Consider the following 22,697-nt stretch of genomic DNA (forward strand, 5'->3'; position numbering starts at 1 on the left):
CTCACTTCTGATGTGTAATGTTAATCTCCAGACAGGAAATCTCATTCAGACAAAGTTTTATTTTCTTAAAAACAAGATAATTCCATGTATTATTCCTGTTAAAGACCACATGGTTCTGTTTTAGAAAACAACAAAAACATGAAAGTATAACATTTAAAACAGAAAAAATATATATTTTACATCCAGTTCTTACAAAAAAATAGAATACACACACAACTCACATTTTATATGTACATCATATCAGCAATTTTATTTAAAACGTTTTTTCTTACTGTATTAATTTTCTTTTGTCAAAGAAGCTTTCAGGCAAATTTTAGTGAGAAGAATCAGTCTATTATTGGTCTAAACAAATGCTTTTCTCAATGCATTTTTTTTTTTCATAGGAAGTTCATGAATTTCTTCAAACAACATCTAATGTATTGCTCCATTTGCACAGGTTTTAAAATAGGAATGGTTCTCAAATGCCCTTTCATTTCAGTGCAGCTAAGCGGACACCTAAATAAAAATATTAAAAAAATATCAGAGATCAAGATTTCTCACACTGATGTCTAACAGGACAGCATTTCATATTTATGTATATCAGCTATGCATGTTGATTTTAAAAAAAATCTTACTGGAAATCTTTAAAAGACCTCCAAGAAGTTAACATTTTTACCAATATTTCTATCTTTGTGAACATAGGATGTTTTATATGAAGACATATGCTATACCCACGAACAGGTCATTTAATCTCAAAGGGTCCAGTTGTGGGATATTGGTCATAATTTTCATTTTTCCCAGTCATTTGCATTCTGGGGCATATCATAGTTTTCATTTTTTGCATTTCATGCACACATCAGAGAAATGCAAGGTGACAGGCAACATGTTTTTTTTGTTTTATCTATGCTTCTTAAAAAATAAATTAGATAACCAAAATTATTACTTTTCACCTTACGATGGGCATGGTGAGTTCGATACATTGATTTTTTTTCTATGTTCTTGTTTATTTTTACTTTTTATTTCAGATACTATGAACTTACTATGCACACCCTGAGATAAAAAAATCTTCACTTCAAGCCACCTGTTTATTATGGTTTGATAAATAAAACGAATGCCAAGAGAAAAAAATGCACAATTGTATGTTTCACATTGAATTTTGTATTTACCCATCTTTTCTGCATTTTTAAACTGTGATACATCTTTTATTCAAACATTTCATGCTCATGGACAAAAGTGGAAGAACTGTAGTCAAATCGAACTTTTCAATGACATACATATGTAAAAACTGTATGCTAGCGACATGGTTATTGAACAGATTGAAAATTGCATAGACATTTTTAAGAAAAGCTTTGTGTATTAATCCGTCACCTGCAGCATGCTTTGAAGACGAGTCCAATAACAATGGCTTATATTCTGACCAGACTGAACATTCCTTTAGGTTTAATGATCATGGGTACAAGAAACCCCAATAAAAAAAGAACCTCAAGAAAATATATTTTCAGCTAAAAGAATGTATTAAATAAGAAAAGGTAACATCTAGAGTTCAGGCAAGCAGATAACCAGCTTCAGCTAAAGAGAATGCGCGTGTTTTCTGCAGAGATTTCTTTTTTTTTATCGAGCACAACTACGCCTGCATTGCCACAATACACGCAGAGCTGCATAATAGAAAAGTACCTTCCCTGCAGACTATCACGCGTTGGACTCGTGTTGGGCTCACCGCAGATAAACCGCGTTTTGTGATTCGGCATACTTCATTAATCCTACGCGACCGAACGCGTTCTTTTTTTCTTTTTTTTTTTTGAACGGTGACAGTCTTTGTCCTCCGACAGCCTCAGTCGGGAAGGTGGTGCAGTGCTTTTCAAATAGGTGCGCCTGTTTTTTATTCCTAGTGAACGTTGTAAGAGGGCTGTTTTTATTTTGTGATTGACGGCAGCCTGGTGGGCTTTCAGGGTCCGGAAGGTATCGTTTCAGTCCTCCGAAATGACATCGATGTCCTCAGGGCTGCCCTGCCTCGTCGCCACCCTCCACCGGTTGACGTGCTGGTTCCCTTTGCGTTTCTGCTGGGACTCGGGCGCTTCTTCCTCCAGTTTCTGCCTCTTGTGTTTAGTCCTTCTGTTTTGGAACCAGACTTTGACCTGAAGAGAACAGGAAAGGTCCGCGTTAAGAAAGTGGATTTTTGCAGACTTCACATATACTGAAAGGCTCACTTCCCATAAGCTTCTCAAAAGTAGTCCGAGTCACTTATTTATTTTTTTTGCCTTAAGAAAACAGAGTATTTGAAACCATCAAAGTTTGATCAGAGATGTGAATCTAAGAAAGGATGCCACAGTATTTGAAGTACAAACATTTGAGTATCTCATTCATAGCCCAACATAATACTGTAACACTGGGTGTTAGTGTCCTCGGAAAGTCAGAAATGCCACATTCTTCATGGGGAAAATTGAGTGATTTATGTTTCACTAAATCTGAAAGCACTAAATATCAAACCCCCTCATTTTTCACAAGCAGGTCTAAGCATTTCAGAAGAAAGAATTTTTCCATTTATGCGTTGTAGCAAAATGTGATTCAACAGCACTTTACATGCAGACATTCAATAGGATTAAGAAGTAAATTATTAATATACTCACACAACAATTACCGAGAGTTTAGGAGATTCCAGATTATATTCCTTTCCAAAATAAACATATTTTCATTTATTACAGGTTCAGGTTGCAATTTTTAAATCTTTTATTTATAGTTTTAAGTAACAATCAATCTTTTATGGTGGTACCAAGTGATTGCTTGTCTAAATTATAGCTGTCTAGTCTAAAGTGCGACACTTATTTGAAGTGAATGTCTCTATCATTACATTATCTCGGAGTGTCCCGAGAAGACTTTTTATTTGTTTCACAGTGATTCCATTTGGGAGAGCAGTGTTTATAATTAAGTACCCAGCAATTTAGAAAGTCAAGAACTATGTAATTTAAAATTTTAATATATATATATTGCAAATACCAAAAGCAAACAACAGATATGTTCCAGTTGAAATTCCCTTTTTACAGTTTTTTAAGGTAACATAGTTTCCTCTAAACCAAATAAAACAAAAAGATTAAAATGACTAAATCTTCACCCGAGGCTTGAATGTTTTCTGCAAAGTATAATCACTGTAATATATGTTTCTCTTAACTTTTAAAATAGAATGATCTTATTACCATAGAATGTTTCCATCCTGTATAATAATGATGTAAAGCCCCAACAAAAGTAACTACCGGTACATTAATATTCTTTTCAAATTGACTGCCAAGCACTGCTTTGCCTAAGGCTTCATATTATACAGTCTGCTGAAGTATTACATTTGTCAGCTTTGGGGAAATATCTTCTGCAGACTTCAGTATTCATACAAGTGTGTAAGGTCTATACAGTACGTATTCTCCCATTTCTTTTTTCTTTCTTCTGTAGTTTATTGTATGTTGTGCTTTTTTTTATAACACATTGAGTTTGTGGAAAAGCACCTGTAAAAATCATTGTATTATGTCGTTTTATAATAATCTTCCATTAGATATCTTTCTGCCACTCTTGTGCCATCTTAGTGCAGTGTCTTGTCAGTTCCTAAAACTCCATGCAAATTGTGCAATTTTGAAATGAGCACAAAATTCAGTCTTTATGTCAACATGGCATTACTGTATCTGGTGGCCTGGGTCTGAGCAGGGCATAGGGGCTCTTGGAGACCGGTGATATTTAAACCCCAAGCGAGAATACTGGACAGGAGTTGCTTATTTTTGCAGGGAGGGTGACTGTCACATATCAGCATACTACTCTCTAGTAGGTCTGTTGCCGTCTTTATTACTACACCAGGTGCTGTTTTCTTCTAGGATGCCTTAATTACCCATACGTGCGTTTTCAGTAACCATATTCAGCCTCAGAAGATCACAGTGAGCCTCAGAGGAACTCTAACTCAGCAGACACAGGACACAGGTTTAACTGCACTGCAGAGTAGATGCCAGAACAGTGCAGGGCACAGACAAACACGCATACACGGGGCAATTCAGTGATCCCAATTAACCTGGACAGGAAGTCACTGGACTCTGATTGGAAACCGAAGCACCCAGAGAAATCCCATGCAGACACAAGGAGGGACATGCGAACTCCACACAGAACGTATCCTAGTTCAGAATCAAACCCTGGACCCAACAGCTCTGATGCAGCAGCCACTACGTCGCCCGGACTTTAAATGAGTGCAGATAAAGGAAAAGAATTTAAAATAATTGAATCGGAGGCCTGATTACAAGACGGGAACAAAAAAAGCACTGCTGAAGAAATGCTTTCCTTTGAGGACCTAATGATTGTTTCACAATTGTTTAGCAACGAAATTAGCCCAGTGAAAAATAAACAAAATGCAAGTTAACATTTATAAGGTACTCGCGCCTTCTCATTTTCTTTCAGTGACTCATTTCCTAAACGTTTGCGAAGCCTGCCCTAATGTGCTCTCTGGGCGCGCTGCGTTAGCGTGCGATGCGCACAGCTGGAGCGACTGCGCGCCCGCCTGCCCTCGGTCCGGGTGCTGTTTGAACGGACTGGAAGGCTCCCGGTCCCGGGAGTCCTGCCTCCGAGGCGCCCCGGCCCCCTTACCTGCGTTTCCGTCAGGCACAGCCCGTTGGCCAGCTGCTTCCTCTCCGCTCCCACCACGTAGTGGTTCTTCTCGAAGGCGCGCTCCAGCCGGAGGAGCTGGGAAGGCGAGAAGGCGGTGCGGATGCGTTTCGGCTTGCGTGAGAAGGGCCCGTGGAGGAGCAGGTTCTCGGGGCTGCTGTCCTCACCTGGTGGGAGGTGGAGAGAGCGAGAGAGAAAGGAAGGGGGTGATTATACAAGACAGACAAGGAGTGAAGCAAGCTCCTGCCTCACAGGTACCGGAGCCGGGGAGGGAGAGGGCGGCATGTACTGTAGCTGGAAGCTGGAAAAATCCCACGTTTGCTGTGGTAAGCAGGGAAGAACCTTGGTTGTCACTTCAGACAAAAGCTGTAAAACTCCCTTCGGTTGAACAAACGAAAGAGCAGCTGTCATCTAGACACGGGGGAATTTCGTTTGAAGGGCCCAGGAGTCTTCCTTTCACTGCCGGGTAGTTACGGCGCGGTTGTTTTCCTGCTAACATTGCGCCCCAGTCCGGGGTCACTCCTGCTAACACTAGCCCTGACGCGGGGTTCCCTCCCACGTCTTTTGGTCCCTCCGTGGCACACTCGCCAGCCCACAGCCTGCTCCCCTTTGTCGTGGGCTTGTTTCTCTAGTAAAAGGATTCGGTCAAGAAAAAAGAACAACAACAACAAAAAAAAGAAACTGCTTACTCTTTGTAACCACCCCCCCAAAAAAAAACAAAACAAAAAAAAAACAGATAATGGATTTGAAAATAAACACCTTCGTCGCTAAGAAGAGATGATATGTGCAATTAAAGGTGACAAGACATCCTACCCAAACAGTGATTATTACCAAGTAACATCCCTAAAGATGACTGTAGTATTGTGCAAAGTGTACAGTACAGTACTTGAGTACGTTATTTACAAACGTATGATTAGATTAGGGTTTGGATCGCGGTTGGTATTAAGAATGGCATGCTGCAATGTAGTCAGATGTACTTGAGGACATAATTGTACAGTATATAATACAGAATCTCACAAACCAACATTTCAAAAGACATTATAGAAAATTACACGTGTAGTCTCTCTAACCCAGCGATTTTGGGATTTTGTTCCAAAGTTTTTTCTCAGTGCGACTGCAGCATGTTGAAAGAGAAGCAGTTCCAACATAAGGCCATGACATGAATTTGTTTTTTCTCAGAAGAAGAGATGGATCCTGGCAGAAGGCTGATGGTGGGACCCAGTTTTTTACCAACCTGCCGTAAAACTGCCAGCCCCCTTTCGCAGCCACTCTGAGTTTCAGATCCAGCCCATTACCCAGTCGGAGATTTGAAAGAGTATTTAAACTCTTAGAATACAAAAAGTGCACTTGATTTAAATGGAATTCGATTTTTGTAGATGTAGATTTTTCAAATGAATGATGTGCAGCTGGTTGGTGTGATGGCTTTTGGTCTGTATATATAATGGAAATAGAGGATTTTTGTTTTGCCATTTCTACATGTACATTAAGATTCTTATTGATGCCCTATATAATATAATTCAAAGTGGAACTGGATGTGAAAGATCGGGGGGTGAAGGCACCCTACTGTTGACCTTTGAACCCTAAGACACAGTGACAAACGATGCTCCAATGTGCTGATCACTGTTAGGTTAAAAATGGGGTGCCACATTTAAAAAAATAATTTGGCTTTTGACTTGGATCAGTCCTGATAAATCTTTACCACTCTACATCCATCATGCATCAAGCCTGGGAAATCTCAGAGCTGCTTTTTAGGACTTCTGTGAAACAAAGAGTCAATAAGATGAAATATTCAGCACTGGCTCCTGGCAGACAGCATCGTTTATACATCTCCAGTGGCACGAACGGAAACGATTTGGCCTGATCTTCATCAGCGGGCACATGTCCTTTTCTTTTCTGTATAACGTATTTATTCTTTAAAATACTGTATCGCTTTTATTATAATGTCTTTTACTACAGGTGAGATTACAGCAACTCACCCTTGAAAGGACTGATAAACAGAGCCCTCCTGAAATAAAATGAGCAGTCTCGGGGATTACATGTTACAATACAAAAAGTGGAGCTGAATCACAAAGTGAGGTCTTGGGTATAACGCAGAGATCACATCGAGGGCCGATTTTTGGTTTCAATCACGGGAAGGGACGTGTTGTGGGAAACTCTTAACGATTGTTTGAAAGTGCTCACTGCAGGTGGACAGCACGTTGTATCAGCTCCGTAATATAGCCCATAACTGATGGCGATTGCCGGCGGTGTGTATGGGTGCCACCTAATCGCATCCACACACTCGGGACAAAGGCAGACCAGCTGCCAGGATCCACAGGTGAAGCAGCAAGGAGTAAGTGGAAGGGTGAGGGCAGACATGTTGAGTATTGCAAGAGGGGAGTCCAACCCTCATTACTGGAAAGAAAACATGCCTTGCTTGTCTCGGTTCATCTCTGTACTAACTTGCTCCTACAGCATTTACTAATTGTAAAGCACTTTTTCTTACAGGAAACATCTCCGGATGATTTACGTGGCTTCACCGATAAATATAATTTAGTACTGTCATGCGAAGTGATTCTGAGTTGCTGCCAAGAAAAAGGATTTTTTTCTTCATCAGGATAAATCTCCATCAGCGATAATTATTTTAAAAAATGATTAAATAATTAATAATGAAAACCCTTTTCTTCGTTTTACTTTAAGATTCCCAACTTTCAATTTCTTGCAAGGATTTACCAAAAAAAAGTCTTTTAAGTCATTATTACCAATGCTGTATTAAACTGCGGGAAATAAGTTTACAACACAGAACCTGTACAGTAAGGAATGTCCACGAGATATACTCATTCAAAATAAATTGTTAAAATTACAGCTGGATGGTGAAGAATATTATATTTACAAGATATCTGGCACAATACAAAAAAACTGTAGAAATAATCAACGAACTTCGTGCAGATATCATAAAAAAATTTCCCAACCACTTTTCCCCTGCTGCTTTTACTACCCCTTCGTTTCTCTGAGGGCTTCTCTAGCTTGAGAAAACGTTCTTGAATTCACATCAGAGCTCTTACAGTCAAATGTTAAAAGAAATAAGGGACCTCGTGTTCTTCATTTTACAATGTGCAACTTTAGCTCCAAGGGTCGGTTTTTGATATTGTCAAATAGACAAATGTGTCGTAAAACAGGAAGCAACACCGCAGTTGTACAGGGGAAATTAAATCAAGACCTACTGTACAACCGACTGTGGTCTAAATGGGCTGCACATACGCTGAGAACTGGAGTTGGGTACAGATCTGAAAGACTATATGAAGACACACTCATGAACCTTGTCACGCTATGATGGTTGGGTGAACTTTGCATATGGAGGTCACGTATTAATTTTGCCTCTTTACTGCCAGGCATCCAAACCATAACGTCCATTTTAGTTTGGAGGATCACCATAAGAAAATGATTCAGGCCGGAAAAAATGCAAAATCGATTGTAGTTTAAGATATTGAGGCGCAATTAAGCAAATCCAAGCTGGAGAAGCTGCATCTGGATTCGGCCAATACTAGGCCTTAGGAAAATGGCCTCGTTCTGCGGTCTCATTGTTTATCCGACTTTGTGCGCCCAAAAGGAACATCTGGAGCCCCTTCTGCAGGGTCCGTTTATTAAAATCACTGCGTAAAAAAACAGAAATATTTTACATAAGCAAATGTATCTATAATATAATATTTGCGGCCGCCGTTTGCGTGAGACGTGCCTGCATGAAAGGAACACAGAGTGCAGACGTCGTTTCCCAGCACGAGTAAACAAAACCAGTAGAGTAGAGTATGGCAGACGAAGAGGGGGAGGGCGAAAAAAACGGAAGCAACCGTCGTTTCAGAAAGCTCACAGCCCAAACCCGAAGGTCACGCCCTCGCCTGGCTGGCAGCCGGCGATGCCGAAAGCTCGTTGGGAGATGCAGGCGCGAGGACCAGAGCCACGCGCTGCTGCTCGCTCTTCGAGATGGACGGGTCAGCTCTCGTGCCTCCGTGACACGTGGGCCAGGGAGGTGGAACAACGGCGATGAGCAGCGTATCTGTAAACTCGTTAAATCTGCTCAGCAGGTATTGGCCGGCTGCTGAATTCTGGGTGCTCTGACGGAACTCCGTTGGTCTCTGGGCGGGGGTGGATCAAAACCCTATCAATCAGATTCATGGCAGCAAACAGCAAGGAAACCAAGTACGCCTGGCCTGGGGTTATACACTGCTGCTAAATGTAACACCTATTTTGTTTATTATTGTGTTAAAGATCCCTTTCCCTGATGGATGGTTGCAATTCATCACAGGCTTCTACAGCCTGTTTTGCCGTGCTTCTCTCCAGCTACAAACTGACGTGTGTGTCGACGGTGTCCTGGGTCACCGCAAGACCCACAAAAACTCCATCCCCCTTTCCTGACCCGGATCACAACACAAGAGACTTAATGCCGCGGGTAGAACAGTGACTCTCCATCCCTTTTTCAAGCAGTAACTATGGGGGGCAACGGTAACGTGGGGGAAGAGTCCCTCTTGATTCAGATTTCCCTTGAGTGAATTGGTCCAGCTGGTGGGGAGAGAAGCTTCAAAGGATGTTGTCCTGTGATCTGCAGTTTTCAAAGACTATCACAAATACTGCGGAGATGCATGAGCTGCTCATCATCGATTTGATGGAAACACAATAGAAATGAGAGTAGGGGACAGGCCCAGGAAGGATATAGGTACATGGGTAATGGGAGAGGTATGGATATGAAACCCTCCAGCTGATACCAGCTACTACAGGCTTAAAACCATGCATCTGGGCTACAGAGGCACCACAAGAAGAGAAAGTGTTCCTCTCCTCTGATCCTCATGGGTTACAGCCTGTAAGGCCTTATTGCTCTCTTTAAAGTGGAACTGCAGTCCCAGTTTCTAGGACCGGTTATTACATTTCAGTATACATACAATCAGTGATGTTACAGAAAATCTTTACAAATTTCGAATTAAGCACAAAATTGTAAACTTTGTAAAAGTACTGTAAGTCGCCATGTTGTTGTAAAGCCTTGGTCTCTCCACAAGCGAGAGCGATAGTTCCTACCAATTGTGACGTGATGGGGCCCTTCCCGCTCACTAGTCACTGTAATGACTAATGTAATGTGATGTACAAGCGAATAGGTACAGGTTATGCAGCAGATATTTCACTGCAGAAATGGTCCAACGTGAAATGCATGCAGAGTTAACAAATAAGTGGTGTTGGTTAGCAAAACTCAAGAAGTTGAGAGCAATATTTCTGATACATGGAAAGAGATGTATTCACAAGCCTGCTTGTTTACAATGTAATAAGGCAGCTTATAATAGGGCACGTCACCAGATGTTTTGATGCCTCATTCTGAATCGCAGAAAATGGCAATGCGCATACCTGGAAATTTTTTCTATTTTTTGTGATGTAAGTTGGAGGTTTTACACGTTACTGCGAACATTTTACTTTAATGCGGTTTGATTCTTTCTGACCACGAAATATAAAAAGAGTGTAGCTGTTCTGCTTTTAACTGCAACTCATTTTAGATCTAGTTAAGTGACTTGATTTGCTCATTAGAAGCATTGGCTCAGTGGAGATCAGAAGGCTCCATGACTTTTGAGAATTGGAGCTGACAATCTTTACTACAGGAAAGTGGCTGCTCTCTGTTATGTTCACCCAGCCTTAACCAATATTGTGGCCTTTAGAGCTCCAGAATTCCAGTATCATTAGATACGTCCACAAGTTATCCACATCTAGGTCTCTACTCTGGAGTGCACATGATGATTCGCCGATTTAGTGTAAGGCCCAATGACTCAGTCCGTCAGGCTGCTTTGCAGTAATTCGACTGTTCAAGCCTCGGATCGGACAGCTGTTTTTTGCCTGCTGGGAATGTCTGTGAAACTGTGGTTCTTCCACAGGCAAGAGGATTAAAGGCAGAAGATGACTCCTAACCTCTAGACCACTTGAACGCAGACCTTTCTCACATGATTCAGAAGATGTATTTGGGGGTTACAATGATAATTTTGTTAGCAGTTCAATTGGAAGGCCTAATCTGCCATTATTTGTATTTAAGTGATCACTGTCTAAACTATATGTACAATTGCAGGACATCTCCTGCAGCCCATACAAACAGACATTTCCCCGAGGAGGAATGTGCTTTGTGCTGTAAAATATCATTGACAAGCATCTTCAGCTGGGGTGCTGAAAATCCTTTGAACTAGAAAAGACAAAGGAATACAAATATTTGCCCAAAAGCGTGGAGGGATTATGGGTTCGGTAAAGAGAGAGAAAATGTCAATACCACACTTCATAAGGTCCTACAGCGATGACAAATGAGCTGACAAAAGCATTTGTAACATTCAGAAATCACAACCAGTAAAAGAAGCTTTGAAAAGATCATTCCAAACCTGGATTTTGCTAAACTTGACTACACCTCCTGCTTGCTGTAATGTCTCTCCAGTGTGTCATTTCAAAAATATGTCTAGAATTTACTAAGGAACAAATTAGATAGTGAATAGGTTATGCACTTTTCCAACATTTTCCAATGGTTGTTGCTGGGATTCAACATGGCACCAGATAATCTCCACTGATACTCTAACAGTGGTATATAAATTTTTAATGTGCTTTAAGTGGTAAGGGTAAATATTTTAATATTTTCAATGCCCTCGTTTTAAAACAGTACGTAGCAGAATTTAAGTTTTGTCTTTCTAATATGTTTGTTACACACGTATGTTGGGATAAACGGCTGCAGGAATGAGGTTTTTAGGCATGTCAAGAGATCTTGGACCTTTATCTTTGTTTTAACAAATATTTATACCAAACCGCCCTGCCTTTATGAGCTGTTTCTTTACAAATAGCACCTTTCTGGAACGTTACCCAGATAGATGAAGGGGACCAGTTGAAAAAGTGGATATACCTGTAAAAGCTGAGACCCAAAACATATTGTGGTCTGTTAAAGAGTTTTGATATACTTTAATAACTAAAAAATTAAAATTAAAAAATAATAACATTACAAATCTCAGCTCCACATTAGGTATTAAAATATGCCTGGATATGCTAAAACAAGCCACACACAATCTACCAAAATATTATGTGCGGTTATGCTGTGGCTTCATGCAGATCTGCAGTACTTCCGCAGGTGATGTAATTGTTATTGATCTGAAGAGAAATCATACATTCTTCTGCACATCAGTATGTCATTGATAATCCACACATACATTTAAACCAGTCTTTTTATCAATAGAAATTTGGAGGTGTCTTTTTGTATATTAAATCCCATCATGATCAAAATATTTGAAAACATTAGTCCTGCTGAACAATGTGCTTCTTGTTTTCACTGCAGCCCTCCATAATTTAATTGGATCTGAACTAGAACTATACTATACTGTACATTGCCTTAAAAAAGAACCTCACAGTTCGCACATTTAGTTATGACACTTAAAAAAGCACTTAATGTTATATCACATGCTGAACATACTACTGTATATTCCATGTATTTCATAGTGAAAAAAGAAGAAAGTAAACAGATAATACGGAATAGTCATAATTGCATAAGTGTTCAAACTCTTTCCTGCGGCAAACCAAAATGAGCTTAGTTGCCCAAAGTTAGTGATAACAAGAAGTTGTTAGTTCGGTGACCTTCTGATCTGCGAGGTTCCTTGGTCAGGCAGTGAATGTCGAGCAAGGACTTGGCCTCGAGTCATGAAAGAAGCTTTTCAAGCAAGTCAGGAATAACATCATGGAAAGGTCAGAATAGGGCTGTAAAAGACTGAAGTCTCTGAATCTCTCTGTGAGCACAGGCTGCTGCCTCAACAGGAAGAGGAAGACGCATCTCAGCACCCAGATTCTGCCAGGATCAGGCTGTTCCCCCAGACTGGGAGGGTGGGCAAGGAGGAAACTGGAGAAGGGTTCCACTGTGAGGTGGGCACTTAGCAGAGAAAGAAAGACTTGTAGCTAGGGGCCTTCCACTGAATATTGAATTCACAGGTTTGAATATGGACGCAATCAACCTATTTCAGGTTCTTCCCTTTAGTTTACTGTAACATATCTGACCCACAGGAGTCTTCGGTTTGAGCATTCAGGTTTTAAATTCCTTGCTAAATTTAAAAAAAAATGGATTTTGTAATTTTATAAATGTGACACCATAGGAAGGGTTTGAATCTTTTTGCAAAGCCGTGCAATGAGCAAATTCTATTTTTTAGCTCCTTAATGGGGAGGAGTAGCTCAGGCAGGTGTTGCAGTGACTGGGTTGGAATGAGAGCTGAACAGACGAGAACCCTTCAGGATGAAGGCTGGGAACCCCTGTTCCTGCAGGATCACCCTGAGGCTGCAGTGAGGTTGCTGGTGTCTGGGATTGTCGTGCATATTCCTTCAGACCAGCCCGTTTCCAACAAGACTTGGAAGTGTGCATTGGAAGACCAGCCAAGCATAGCGTGCCGCAGAGAATCTATTCATCTGATTGGTGTTGAGGGTCCCTAATATTTTCACAGCTTAGTACAGTCGGATGGGCAGTTAAACCCTCAGCATTCCTCCGCCGGAAACTGTCCTCACACCGATGCACAATACCACCTATGTATTAGTTGCCAGATTATTCTACTTGTGCCATAATTTTATCCTTATTTTTATTAATTAAGAAAATGTTGCATATGATTAAAAAAAACTGAAGGGTGGCTATAATTAGGTCATTTCAGGGGCTGTGCAATTATACTATAAAAATGAATAATAAACCATCTGTGAAGTATTGGAGACAGAATGGGTTAGGGGTACAGGTTACAGATGGGATTAGGGCTTTGGAATAAACTTGCAATTAATGCAAACACTGTTTTATTAACTTTACAAATTTATAATGTTGGTGTAAATCACATTTGTAACGGCTAACGGTGGAAGAAGTACTTTCTCACCAGGTGAATCAATTTCCCTAACTCCTTCCCAACGAGTACAGATAGTGCTGCAGTTGTTTGCCCAGTTTCGGTCTTCATCTCGCCATGATTTTGACCTCCTCCCAGAAAACGCCCTGTGAGTGACCGAGCGCTGATCTCCCGCAAGCAGGAGCTGTCACTCGCTGGTGTGTTTTTTCCCGCTCGCACTGCGGCGCGTAGCTTGTTTCCCAGCTGGCACAGGGCCACTGACCCCGGACGTGCCCATGGGACCCAGCCTCTGCCCGGAGACTCAATCTTCTCGAAGGGGCGGGGGAGGGGGGGGGCGGGCATCACCGGGCACCGAGAAAAGAGACACCAAGCTCTCTGCGGGCTGCGGTGCCCCTCTCACACAGCTTTCGCAGATGGGGCCCATTCCACGCGTTGGAACAAATGTCTGGTCTCTCTGGCACTAGATGGGAGAGCTGTCTGCTTAAAACTGGGACAGGGGGCTGAGGAGGGGGGGGTTAGGGAACTGTGACGTCTCCGAGAGTCGAGAGGCACTGCCCTGCACTCTTTAGATATGTGAGGAGACTGGTACAGAAAACGTACTTACAACCTATAAAGAATATCGTTGGCCTTAAGCAGTGGATATACCTCAAAAGGGAAATGAAAAAGTCTTGTGTCCTAAAAACGAGCCATTCTGGATACCATGGAATAGTAGAGTTTTCCCCACAATGCTTCCACACTCGGGTGTCTTCCTTAAAGTGATGGTTCCAGCTGTGAGGTACAGATTTTTTGGTATCAACCTCCTTTTGCACTTGGGGAGTTCTCATTTTATGAGACACGTAAGTCCACATGGGTCAACTAAAAAAAATGTTTTTTTTCCCTCTAGAAACTGGAGATGCACCGATCAGTGGTGTCTGTTAATGTGAATTATGGGCACGCAATTACTAGGGCTGTGACTTGTTGAAATGAACTGTCAAAAAACTGATTGTGCAATTATACCATTTATGGGCTCTTCAGGAAACTTCGTGCACTGTACAATAGCACACCAGATGCCCATAAAAGAAGTGAAAAAGGCACAGCTAATTGACAGCCAAAAAAAAAAAGAATAATTTATACATTAAAGGCTATAACAGGTTAGTTGCATAGTCTTTCCTCGATTTGGGTCAGCCTTTAAAATGCATGGTTTGGAGCCTGCTCTTCAACAAACCAGTAGGGCCCGAATCTCCACATTTCATATTAAGAGTTCAGATGCAGATGTACACATGCGAGACGACTTACGGTCCTGTATATAGAATTATATGGAGCTGGACAATTCAGTGCCTTACTGAAGAGCAGGAGAACAGGGAGCCAATGCAGTTTACAGAGCAAGGGATTCCTCTGGCAGTTTGCTCTTCCAAATCCACCCCCAGTAAAGAGACCTCGTCCAAAACCTGTTCACTTCAGCCCTGCTCCCCAGTCGGAGCCCCCCTGTACACCTGCACTGGGCCAGCAGCTGCCCGGCTTAAACTGGACTGCGAACTATCTAGAAGGCTCAAAGGATTAGAGACTTTCAGGAAATAATAGAGGTTTCTGTAAAGGAAATGTGTGTATTTGTCCAAAAAATAAATGACACACACACCAGGTAAACTCATCTTGCACTGAATCCCCATGGCTGTATTTAGGCTTGTCTAAACAGTAGTTTTCACGGTTATTGGACACCATTAGTGAGTAGATCTCCTTTGTCTGTAAATAAAAGGGCTTTATCTAAGCCCCGGATCTGAGTAAGAGTAACAACAACCTCTGACTTCCACCAATTAGCTGGAATATGCCCCAGAGGGATCGCTCTTGGCCCATTTTGCTCCGCGAACACCTGACAGGACACAGGAGCGCTGCTCCATGGCTGGCCGTGAGCGGCTGAGCTCGTCAGACGAACAGCTAGAGAGTTATTGACCTCCCAGGTTTAACTAATAGCTTTATTGGACCACCCATCTCTGGCTTTTCAGCTGTATGACATCACCACAATTCTCTTACCACAAAAAAACTTAAATCGTTTGAATCAATTATTCTGACTTTAATCAGAGGAAGGACCCGGGAAAGGATTTCAAAGGATTACAAAAAAAAACACAAAAAACCGCACGTTCACTATACCAACGGGCAGGTTTTCCACAAGAAAAGCTTTCATTAACCAGTCCGTGGTAACAAAAATACTATTTTGATTATTTGATCACGAAACGAATCTGCGCAGTACCGTCTTGACAACTTTTTGAGAGTATAATCGTTTATTTGACCTTTTTTTGTTTATACACGCAGTTCATTCATCTATTAACAGGATAATGGACGATCGTTTATACATATCATACAGTGCGTTTTGTGTTCCTGTCATTGTAGTCGTGAGCCTTTTCTCTCCTGTATTTTAGGGGAGAACTGTTATTGTAGATGGGGAAGGAAAAGCTAGGGGAATGGTAATAATAGTAATAAAACTAGCTGAAAAGACAGCTGCTCCGTTAAGGGCTGCTTCGCCTAGGAACGCGTCTATCGGGAAACGGCACGAACCGCTTGTCCCCAGCGGTGTATATCCCAACCTTCAACTTTTTCACAAGAACGGAATTGTATCGCCTGCTTTGCGTCTATTCATAAAATAATTGAAATTAATCCTTTATTGAAAAGAGTGTTTAACGACAACGCCTATGACTCTGGTGAGAACACACACATACTGGGCGGAAAATACCAGGTTTGCTCCTAATGTACAGGAAACCAACACGAGTCAAAACATTCCAGCCAGGTTATATGACAATATGTCAAATGCTTACTACTACAATGTAATTATATCATTTGGCATTCGCCATTGGCTATTTACAGTCAAGATGGTGGTGCCAAAGACTCAAAACTATAATTCCCGTTCCTTCGCCTCAGAGCATTCACTTGTGGGAAATTGTATCCGTTTGTGTTCTGATGTCTAGGTGTTGAAAAGCTTCAGAAATTACAGTTCAGACTGGTGACAGTGGAGATAGATGGTGCCAGCCCCCCAAAAGCCTGAATTTCGACTTTCAAGTCCAATACAATCCATTTTTGTCAAACCAACCGAAGTTATCTCATTCGCGTGTTACGAGTAGAAAACATTTTCTCACTTAGTACTAATTGCGTGAATTCAGATGACTAGGTTCTGAAAGGGAAGTGTAAAAATGATAATTTCTCGAATAAAGCAAGACTGTAACGAAATTACCTACCTGGTTATCTGACTTGAAACGTCGTTGCAGCGTGCTACTGAACTACAGAAGTAATTGCTATTAATTAGTTTAAAAGTTAGTCACCAATACCGAATTTCACATTTTCTTGGCCACTGCTAATATTGCTAAGAAACCAAGTGCTGCGGGTGCTTCTTAATTTGAAAATACAATTATCTAACCTCGGACCTAGAAGTTAATTAAAATATTACAATCTTTCAGTTTAGACACGAAGACATAACTCGAGGGAAATATTTGTGGTAACCCTCAGAGCCGCAGTACTCACACGCTGTGTTATTGCGTAAAACGTTGGTGAATATAGAGGGAAATTGGCTTGGACATGTAATAGCCTTGTAGTAAAATCATTAACTGGTTTATCCGCCACTTACTCGGAAGTGTTTCGCTCACAACTTGTCCAGAAGATTTAACTTTCACTTGAAATTAAAAGCGCGCAAAACAGCAGATTACGCACCACTTTAAAATACTAACAGTGTACACGGTTATCATTCGTCACCGAAATCCCTGCCCCTTACAACAGTACACAAACCTTCAAGGCTCTTTTTCAATTCGGGGTTATTGTTATAATACGTCTGATAGTTGCTGTCGAAATGGAAATTAAACCCTTGTGCAATGTCTGGAGGATGAGCGTAAAGGGACGCTGATCTTTTCCACGCTTTCAACCTTAAGAGTCCACTTAAAAGTGCCATTGAGAAAGCTCTGAATATACTACGTAATTAGCTTTCAATAATAAGCACCTACAGATCCCCGATCCCCCCCCTGCACACACTAAAAACAAAACCTCTATATAATGTGTAAATGTGTCTGTATCCCATTTAAGAACAGAAGTAAAAGATTGAAGAACCCTCCAGTTACACAGACCGCTGGGACTCAAAGCATGTACAACACTCTCCCTGAAGTCCCTAACACGCTTTTTAAAATGTATCTCGTATTTCAGTCACGACCCTGCTCATTGTTGGGATATATTCCACATAATTATACAGCGTATTGAGAAGTGCTGTTGAAAATATCACGGTATATGTTTGTAGAAATGTCGGCACCAAGAAATCCGGGTGTTGAAACTTGTGCTGTGGTCTGAATAGAGGGATGATGAGCTGAGCCCGAGCTGACAAAGTTAAACCGCTTATTATTCTTTCTCCTCGCCCTTTGATTTGAAGAAGTATTGCGATCCGCCGCACCTACTCTTAACCCAAATTCTAAGCGCACATTTAAAATCAAGGCTTCTGGGTTGAAAAACTTCAGTACAGATCGACCTGCGCGTATTGGCTACGCTTGGAATGATACTGTACCTTCCACTACCAAGTAAAGGTAATTCTAGTGTCCAATGCCGCGTCTTTTTAGGATGTTTAATCGGCAATTATTTGATTAATATTATATGGGGGAAAAAATGATTATTTTTGTCATCAACCAATCCATGTCATTATTTTATCTGGTTGAAGTTTATTATAACAAAATTGTGTTACGAAAGTGACAAAAAAAAGTTTAACATCCTAGATCTCCGAGCAATATTTTCACCTGGTTTGCATTTTTAATTCGCGCCTTAATCCTGTGATATCGTGTGTCCTATATGACCAGAGAGTGTTGTTCTGTAAAATACATAAACGATTGCATATTAAAAAAAAACACGGTACAACCTTAACACTCGAAATGTTATAGGTGGGAAATTAGCAAGAAATGAAGACCAGCAAATAAATAATCTAATCTTACACATGATTTTTTTAATTAAACGGTATTTGTTTTTACCAGTTTGTACGCAAGACTGGCAGTTTGTGAAAACCCACAAGTAGAAGTGTTTAGAAATGTACTATTGTCCCTGATAAACGCAACATTGTAATATTTTAAGTGTCTCTTAGAAAAAAATTAAAATCCAAACAAACACTCGCATTCGTTTACATTTCTATTTTGCGCTAAATTGTTATAATTTATAACCAAAACAAAAGGCGTTGAATAGGATCAGGGCTTCGGACAATTAAAAGACGTTTTGTTAACACAAAGCTCCGCTTCAACAAGAACAAATGACTTGGTTTGACCGCATAGTAGGATATCCCTGGTTGACTGTCAAATTTTCTTATCAGGCGTTTTCTAACAGTGCTTCTAAAAATATTTAGGAACTATACGATAACTTCCACGTGGTTTATATGTTACTAATGGGATTCAGACTACATCTGGTATTTGAATGCAACAATACACATCGATTTCATGAAGAAATATAAAATTATAATATAACCTCTGTTAATTTTCAAAAGGGTATCCACTTTAGATGTTGTTAACCAAGAACCGTTGAAAACACTGGGTTACAATAAGAACTTTAAAAAAATAATTAAAAAAAAACAAATTCTCCTCTCAACGCTTGTGCGTTGAACAGGCCCGCGTTTAATATTTTCAGATCGCTTTTCTATTTGAAAGTCCTCTCCTGTAGGTCCTAAATATATTTTAGAAACCCGGGTCGTTATGTTTGTGTCTTGCAAACTACAGTAAATTACAGTATTGTAAACTGGAAACTACAATCTATGTTATGCCCTTGCAAAAATCCGTAGGGTTTGCATACATTTCTGTATTTAGCACCGACTATAAAACCGAGCCCGAAAGCCAGTGTAAATCAACATTCCCCAAATGAGAACGGACACATTTGAACAAAAGACTGCTCGTTTTATTTTTAAAATATTTGTGTGTTTGTGGACTATCATTTTCACAACCGACTGGCTTTTGTTAACGCTGCTAGTTAACACAAATTCCGCTTACTGTATAATAGGCCCGTTGGCCATTGCGTAGCCGAACTAAGCAGAGCTGGAAAAAAAAAACACAACTTGTTAGCCAAAACCTCGCAACGTAAATTGAATGTTTAGCCATTCAGATTTCCTTAATTTTGTGGAGACAGGGAGATTCGTTTGACGAAAATCCAGGCGATAAATTGCCAGTTTAAATGAATAGATCGCACGGGTTGGATTCAATTGTTCTGGGATGGTGATGTCGCTAAAGGACCAGTCCACAGAGTTGGTATTTTAGATATTTAACAACATAAAGACAACTAAGGCAGGAATTTCGATTGATTCTCTCCAACTAAAAAAAAACAGGATTTTATTCAAACTGCGACAACCAAATATACTGTTTCACTAATTACTGGAAAACATTGAGTATTTTGTTAGAAAACGCTGCACCGAATAAAAGTAAAACTGGTGTCCCTGTCAGAACAATAAGCAGACAGCACTGAACATGCCTTTTTTACACTTTTTAAAAAGGAGTTCTTCATCTAGACACTGGTACAATGAAGTACAGCACATGATGACATCCTTCCTTGATTGCTAAGTAATTAGATTTTTTTAAAAAATTATAGTAATTAAAATAATGAGTTGACTTCTTTTACGGCAAATTGTGCGGTTAGGAAACTGATTTCGCCTATTTACGGGTGGGTTTACCGATGATAGATGCGCGTCAGAGTCTGTTCTAATTTTCTGAAAACTGCTCGGGTCGCTACAGTCCGGTTCAACACTTGCAGAATAATAATTTACCCCCCTCCCTCCCTATATTATTATAATTATTATTATTATTACCATGATACAAGTACGAACAAAACGTATTAACCAAAACAGAGCATCAGAACAGTCTGTCCTGTCACCCGATTAATTACAGCTGCGACTCGGTCTTCAAATTAATGGTCATTATTGCGGATCTGCGGGCTCCGTGAAGTTCTCGGAGGTGTTTTTTTCCCCCTGTTTTGTTAAAAAAAAACGAGCTAGCAAAAGCCCACACAGCCCACGATCGAAAAAGAAAATACAATTCTGCAATCTTATTTCATTTTCCCGATAAGAGCGTCTGTCGCGTCAGCATTCCCGATTTCTGGTGTTTCTTTACGTCCTCGTCAATACCGTCCTCACACATGAAGCTGACTTTGAAATTCTAACAGAACTATACAGCCGAGAGACATCAAAGATGGAGAAGTACAGCCTGCTCACCTTGGAACCTGTGACCTAAGTATCTGTTCCTCAGAACCCAGGGGTAAAAGTTCAGCGTCTCTCTCTGATGCGGGCCGAAGAAAGGCTGAGCCGGCAGCTGTAGAGGGTGAAGCGAGAGAGCGGAGCTGGCGGCGTGAGTGCCCGGCTCCGAGAACATCAGATCCGGGGTGCTGTACAAGGTCCGGCCGGTGTTCTGGAAGCAGCTCCCGAAGGGCGTAGGGTGGACCGATTCGGTGAACCGCAGAGCCGTCGGCCGAACCGGTTCGTCTCCGGCCGAAGAATTCGCGTCCTTGCCCACCAGAGACTCGATGGTGAAACATTTCTTGCTAGGCTGGTACATCGTCCCAACACCGAGAATCGACACTCTCCGCGCGAATGTCCAAAAGAAGAAGAATAATAGTAATTATTATTATTATCTCGAAACAGCCAGGGGATTGCTTCAGGGAAAGTCGCTCGATTTATGAAGAAAAACAAAACAAACAGAACAGTCCTCAAAATCCACGCGGATTCTTAATCCACCGAGAACTCCATTTCTTAAAACCCTTCCCTTTAATGTAGGAGGTAAATATTAAAAAAAAAACTTCCCGAAATGTTAGAGAAGACCCGGGCAAGGTGTTTGACAGCGTCCGGGCACGTCTTGTGGTCTGTTTTAATACCACACAAACAGTTAAGATCGCCGGAAAAAGCTATCGATTTCGGGTTGCGATGATTGTATTCGACGAAAAGTAATTCATTACTGAGTGTCGGAGCTCGGTGCAAAGGAATTCCGGCTTTAGCCTATGACAGGGCAGATGTAACCTCGCATCTCCCGAGGAGCTCAGAAGCAGACAGAAATTCAGCATGCCTTTCACAAGAAAGACCTGTCACTCACTGCGCCCAATACCTGCCCTCGGGTTCCTCGCTCGCAGAGGTGTGGTGAGCATGCGCACGTCAAGCCATGCAGGAGAAAAGATCAACACGACGAAACGCAACGCGATAAAATACCACAGCCAGCCTTCGCTGACAGGGACAAGTGCTCAGGCGTCGTGCGAAGTCGTTTTGAATGACTTGTAGGGCCTATATCGGCGCTTTGGAGGGGGGTGTCTGCACAACCGCAAAGCCAGCGCAGCAAATTTGTTGTCGTTTTTTAAAAATGATGCGATAACGAGAAAAGAGGGTTGAACAGCTAATAGCGTATCTCCTAGGATGTAGTTTAGCTGTAGACAAAAGGTGAGATCACATTTTCCCTTAAAAGACAAAAAATAGCAATGCGAACCTTAATGATGAGATACGCTATTTCTCTCACTAAGTTATTATTAGTGTGCAATAAGCGGATCTTTGATTTGATCACGCTTCTCCGTGTTATGTTGTCTGTTGGATTTTATTATTAGTAAAAAAAGCACACCTCCTAGTGAGGATCTTATTGTAAACTTACTCTTCTCCGAATCTGCACAGTAGGTCTCTATGGGTCACCTCCTCCCAATCGGTCATTTTTAGACACGTGGAACAATTGAGTTTTGACCACTGATGAAGGTCACTTGATCAATTAAACTAGATATCGTTTAGGAACGAATATCTCAGCACCGTCAAGCTATTGAAAGACCACAGTAGGACGTTTCTTAGGGAGTCTAATCGTCGTCTCCTTCAACGAATCGAAACCCTACGCTTGTTCCCAGTCGTTCCAGATCAGTGATTCACAGGTGACCTATAAAGACTTCTTGGACTGTAGATCACCAAGATACACTTGACAGACAACACAACGCGTGGGAAACAAGAGCCTTTTCTCTACATCTCCTGCCACAAAACAAAGTGTAGCTTCTGGGGAGCAAGGCTCTGAACATGGACTCGATGGGTCTGAGGTGCGACCCACGGCGCACACTGCTGTATTACTGATACACCGGCGTAACACATCTAATATGGAGACAACACAACACAGAATGTCAAAAGGCCGAACAAAAACCAAGACAAAAATACGTGACTTATTGCCTATATTATTAAATAACCTAGCTTACAGCGCCCCCTGCAAGACTTTCCTTGCACTATATGTGCCTGGGGAAAGTAATTACGTAATAGGACGCTATTGCACACGCGGACTTCAGAAACACAGC

At 41.2% G+C, this 22,697-nt stretch overlaps 1 protein-coding gene across 1 annotated transcript; it reads right to left on the reverse strand.

Annotated features, from left to right (window-relative positions):
- Window positions 1-35: 35 nt before the first annotated feature.
- Window positions 36-21,759, reverse strand: emx3 (empty spiracles homeobox 3). Its single transcript, XM_006631938.3, has 3 exons — window positions 20,611-21,759; window positions 4,588-4,772; window positions 36-2,114 (listed from the first exon to the last, which is right to left on the reverse strand). Exons 1-3 carry the CDS (start codon window positions 20,948-20,950, stop codon window positions 1,947-1,949), a joined length of 693 nt encoding a protein of 230 aa, XP_006632001.1. The 5' UTR covers window positions 20,951-21,759; the 3' UTR covers window positions 36-1,946.
- Between the last annotated feature and the right edge of the window lie 938 nt (window positions 21,760-22,697).

The sequence above is a fragment of the Lepisosteus oculatus genome, chromosome 11 (genome assembly GCF_040954835.1).
Source record: "Lepisosteus oculatus isolate fLepOcu1 chromosome 11, fLepOcu1.hap2, whole genome shotgun sequence".
In the NCBI taxonomy this organism is placed as follows: Eukaryota; Metazoa; Chordata; class Actinopteri; order Semionotiformes; family Lepisosteidae; genus Lepisosteus; species Lepisosteus oculatus.

Bases quoted from the DNA above. Each gene is read 5' to 3' on its own strand.
- emx3 (XM_006631938.3), bottom strand. From the start codon at position 20,950: ATGTACCAGCCTAGCAAGAAATGTTTCACCATCGAGTCTCTGGTGGGC. The intron at 4,773-20,610 runs GTGAGCAGGCTG...ACCTCCCACCAG, and splicing joins CTTAGGTCACAGGTTCCAAG to GTGAGGACAGCAGCCCCGAG. The intron at 2,115-4,587 runs GTAAGGGGGCCG...TGTTCTCTTCAG, and splicing joins TGTGCCTGACGGAAACGCAG to GTCAAAGTCTGGTTCCAAAA.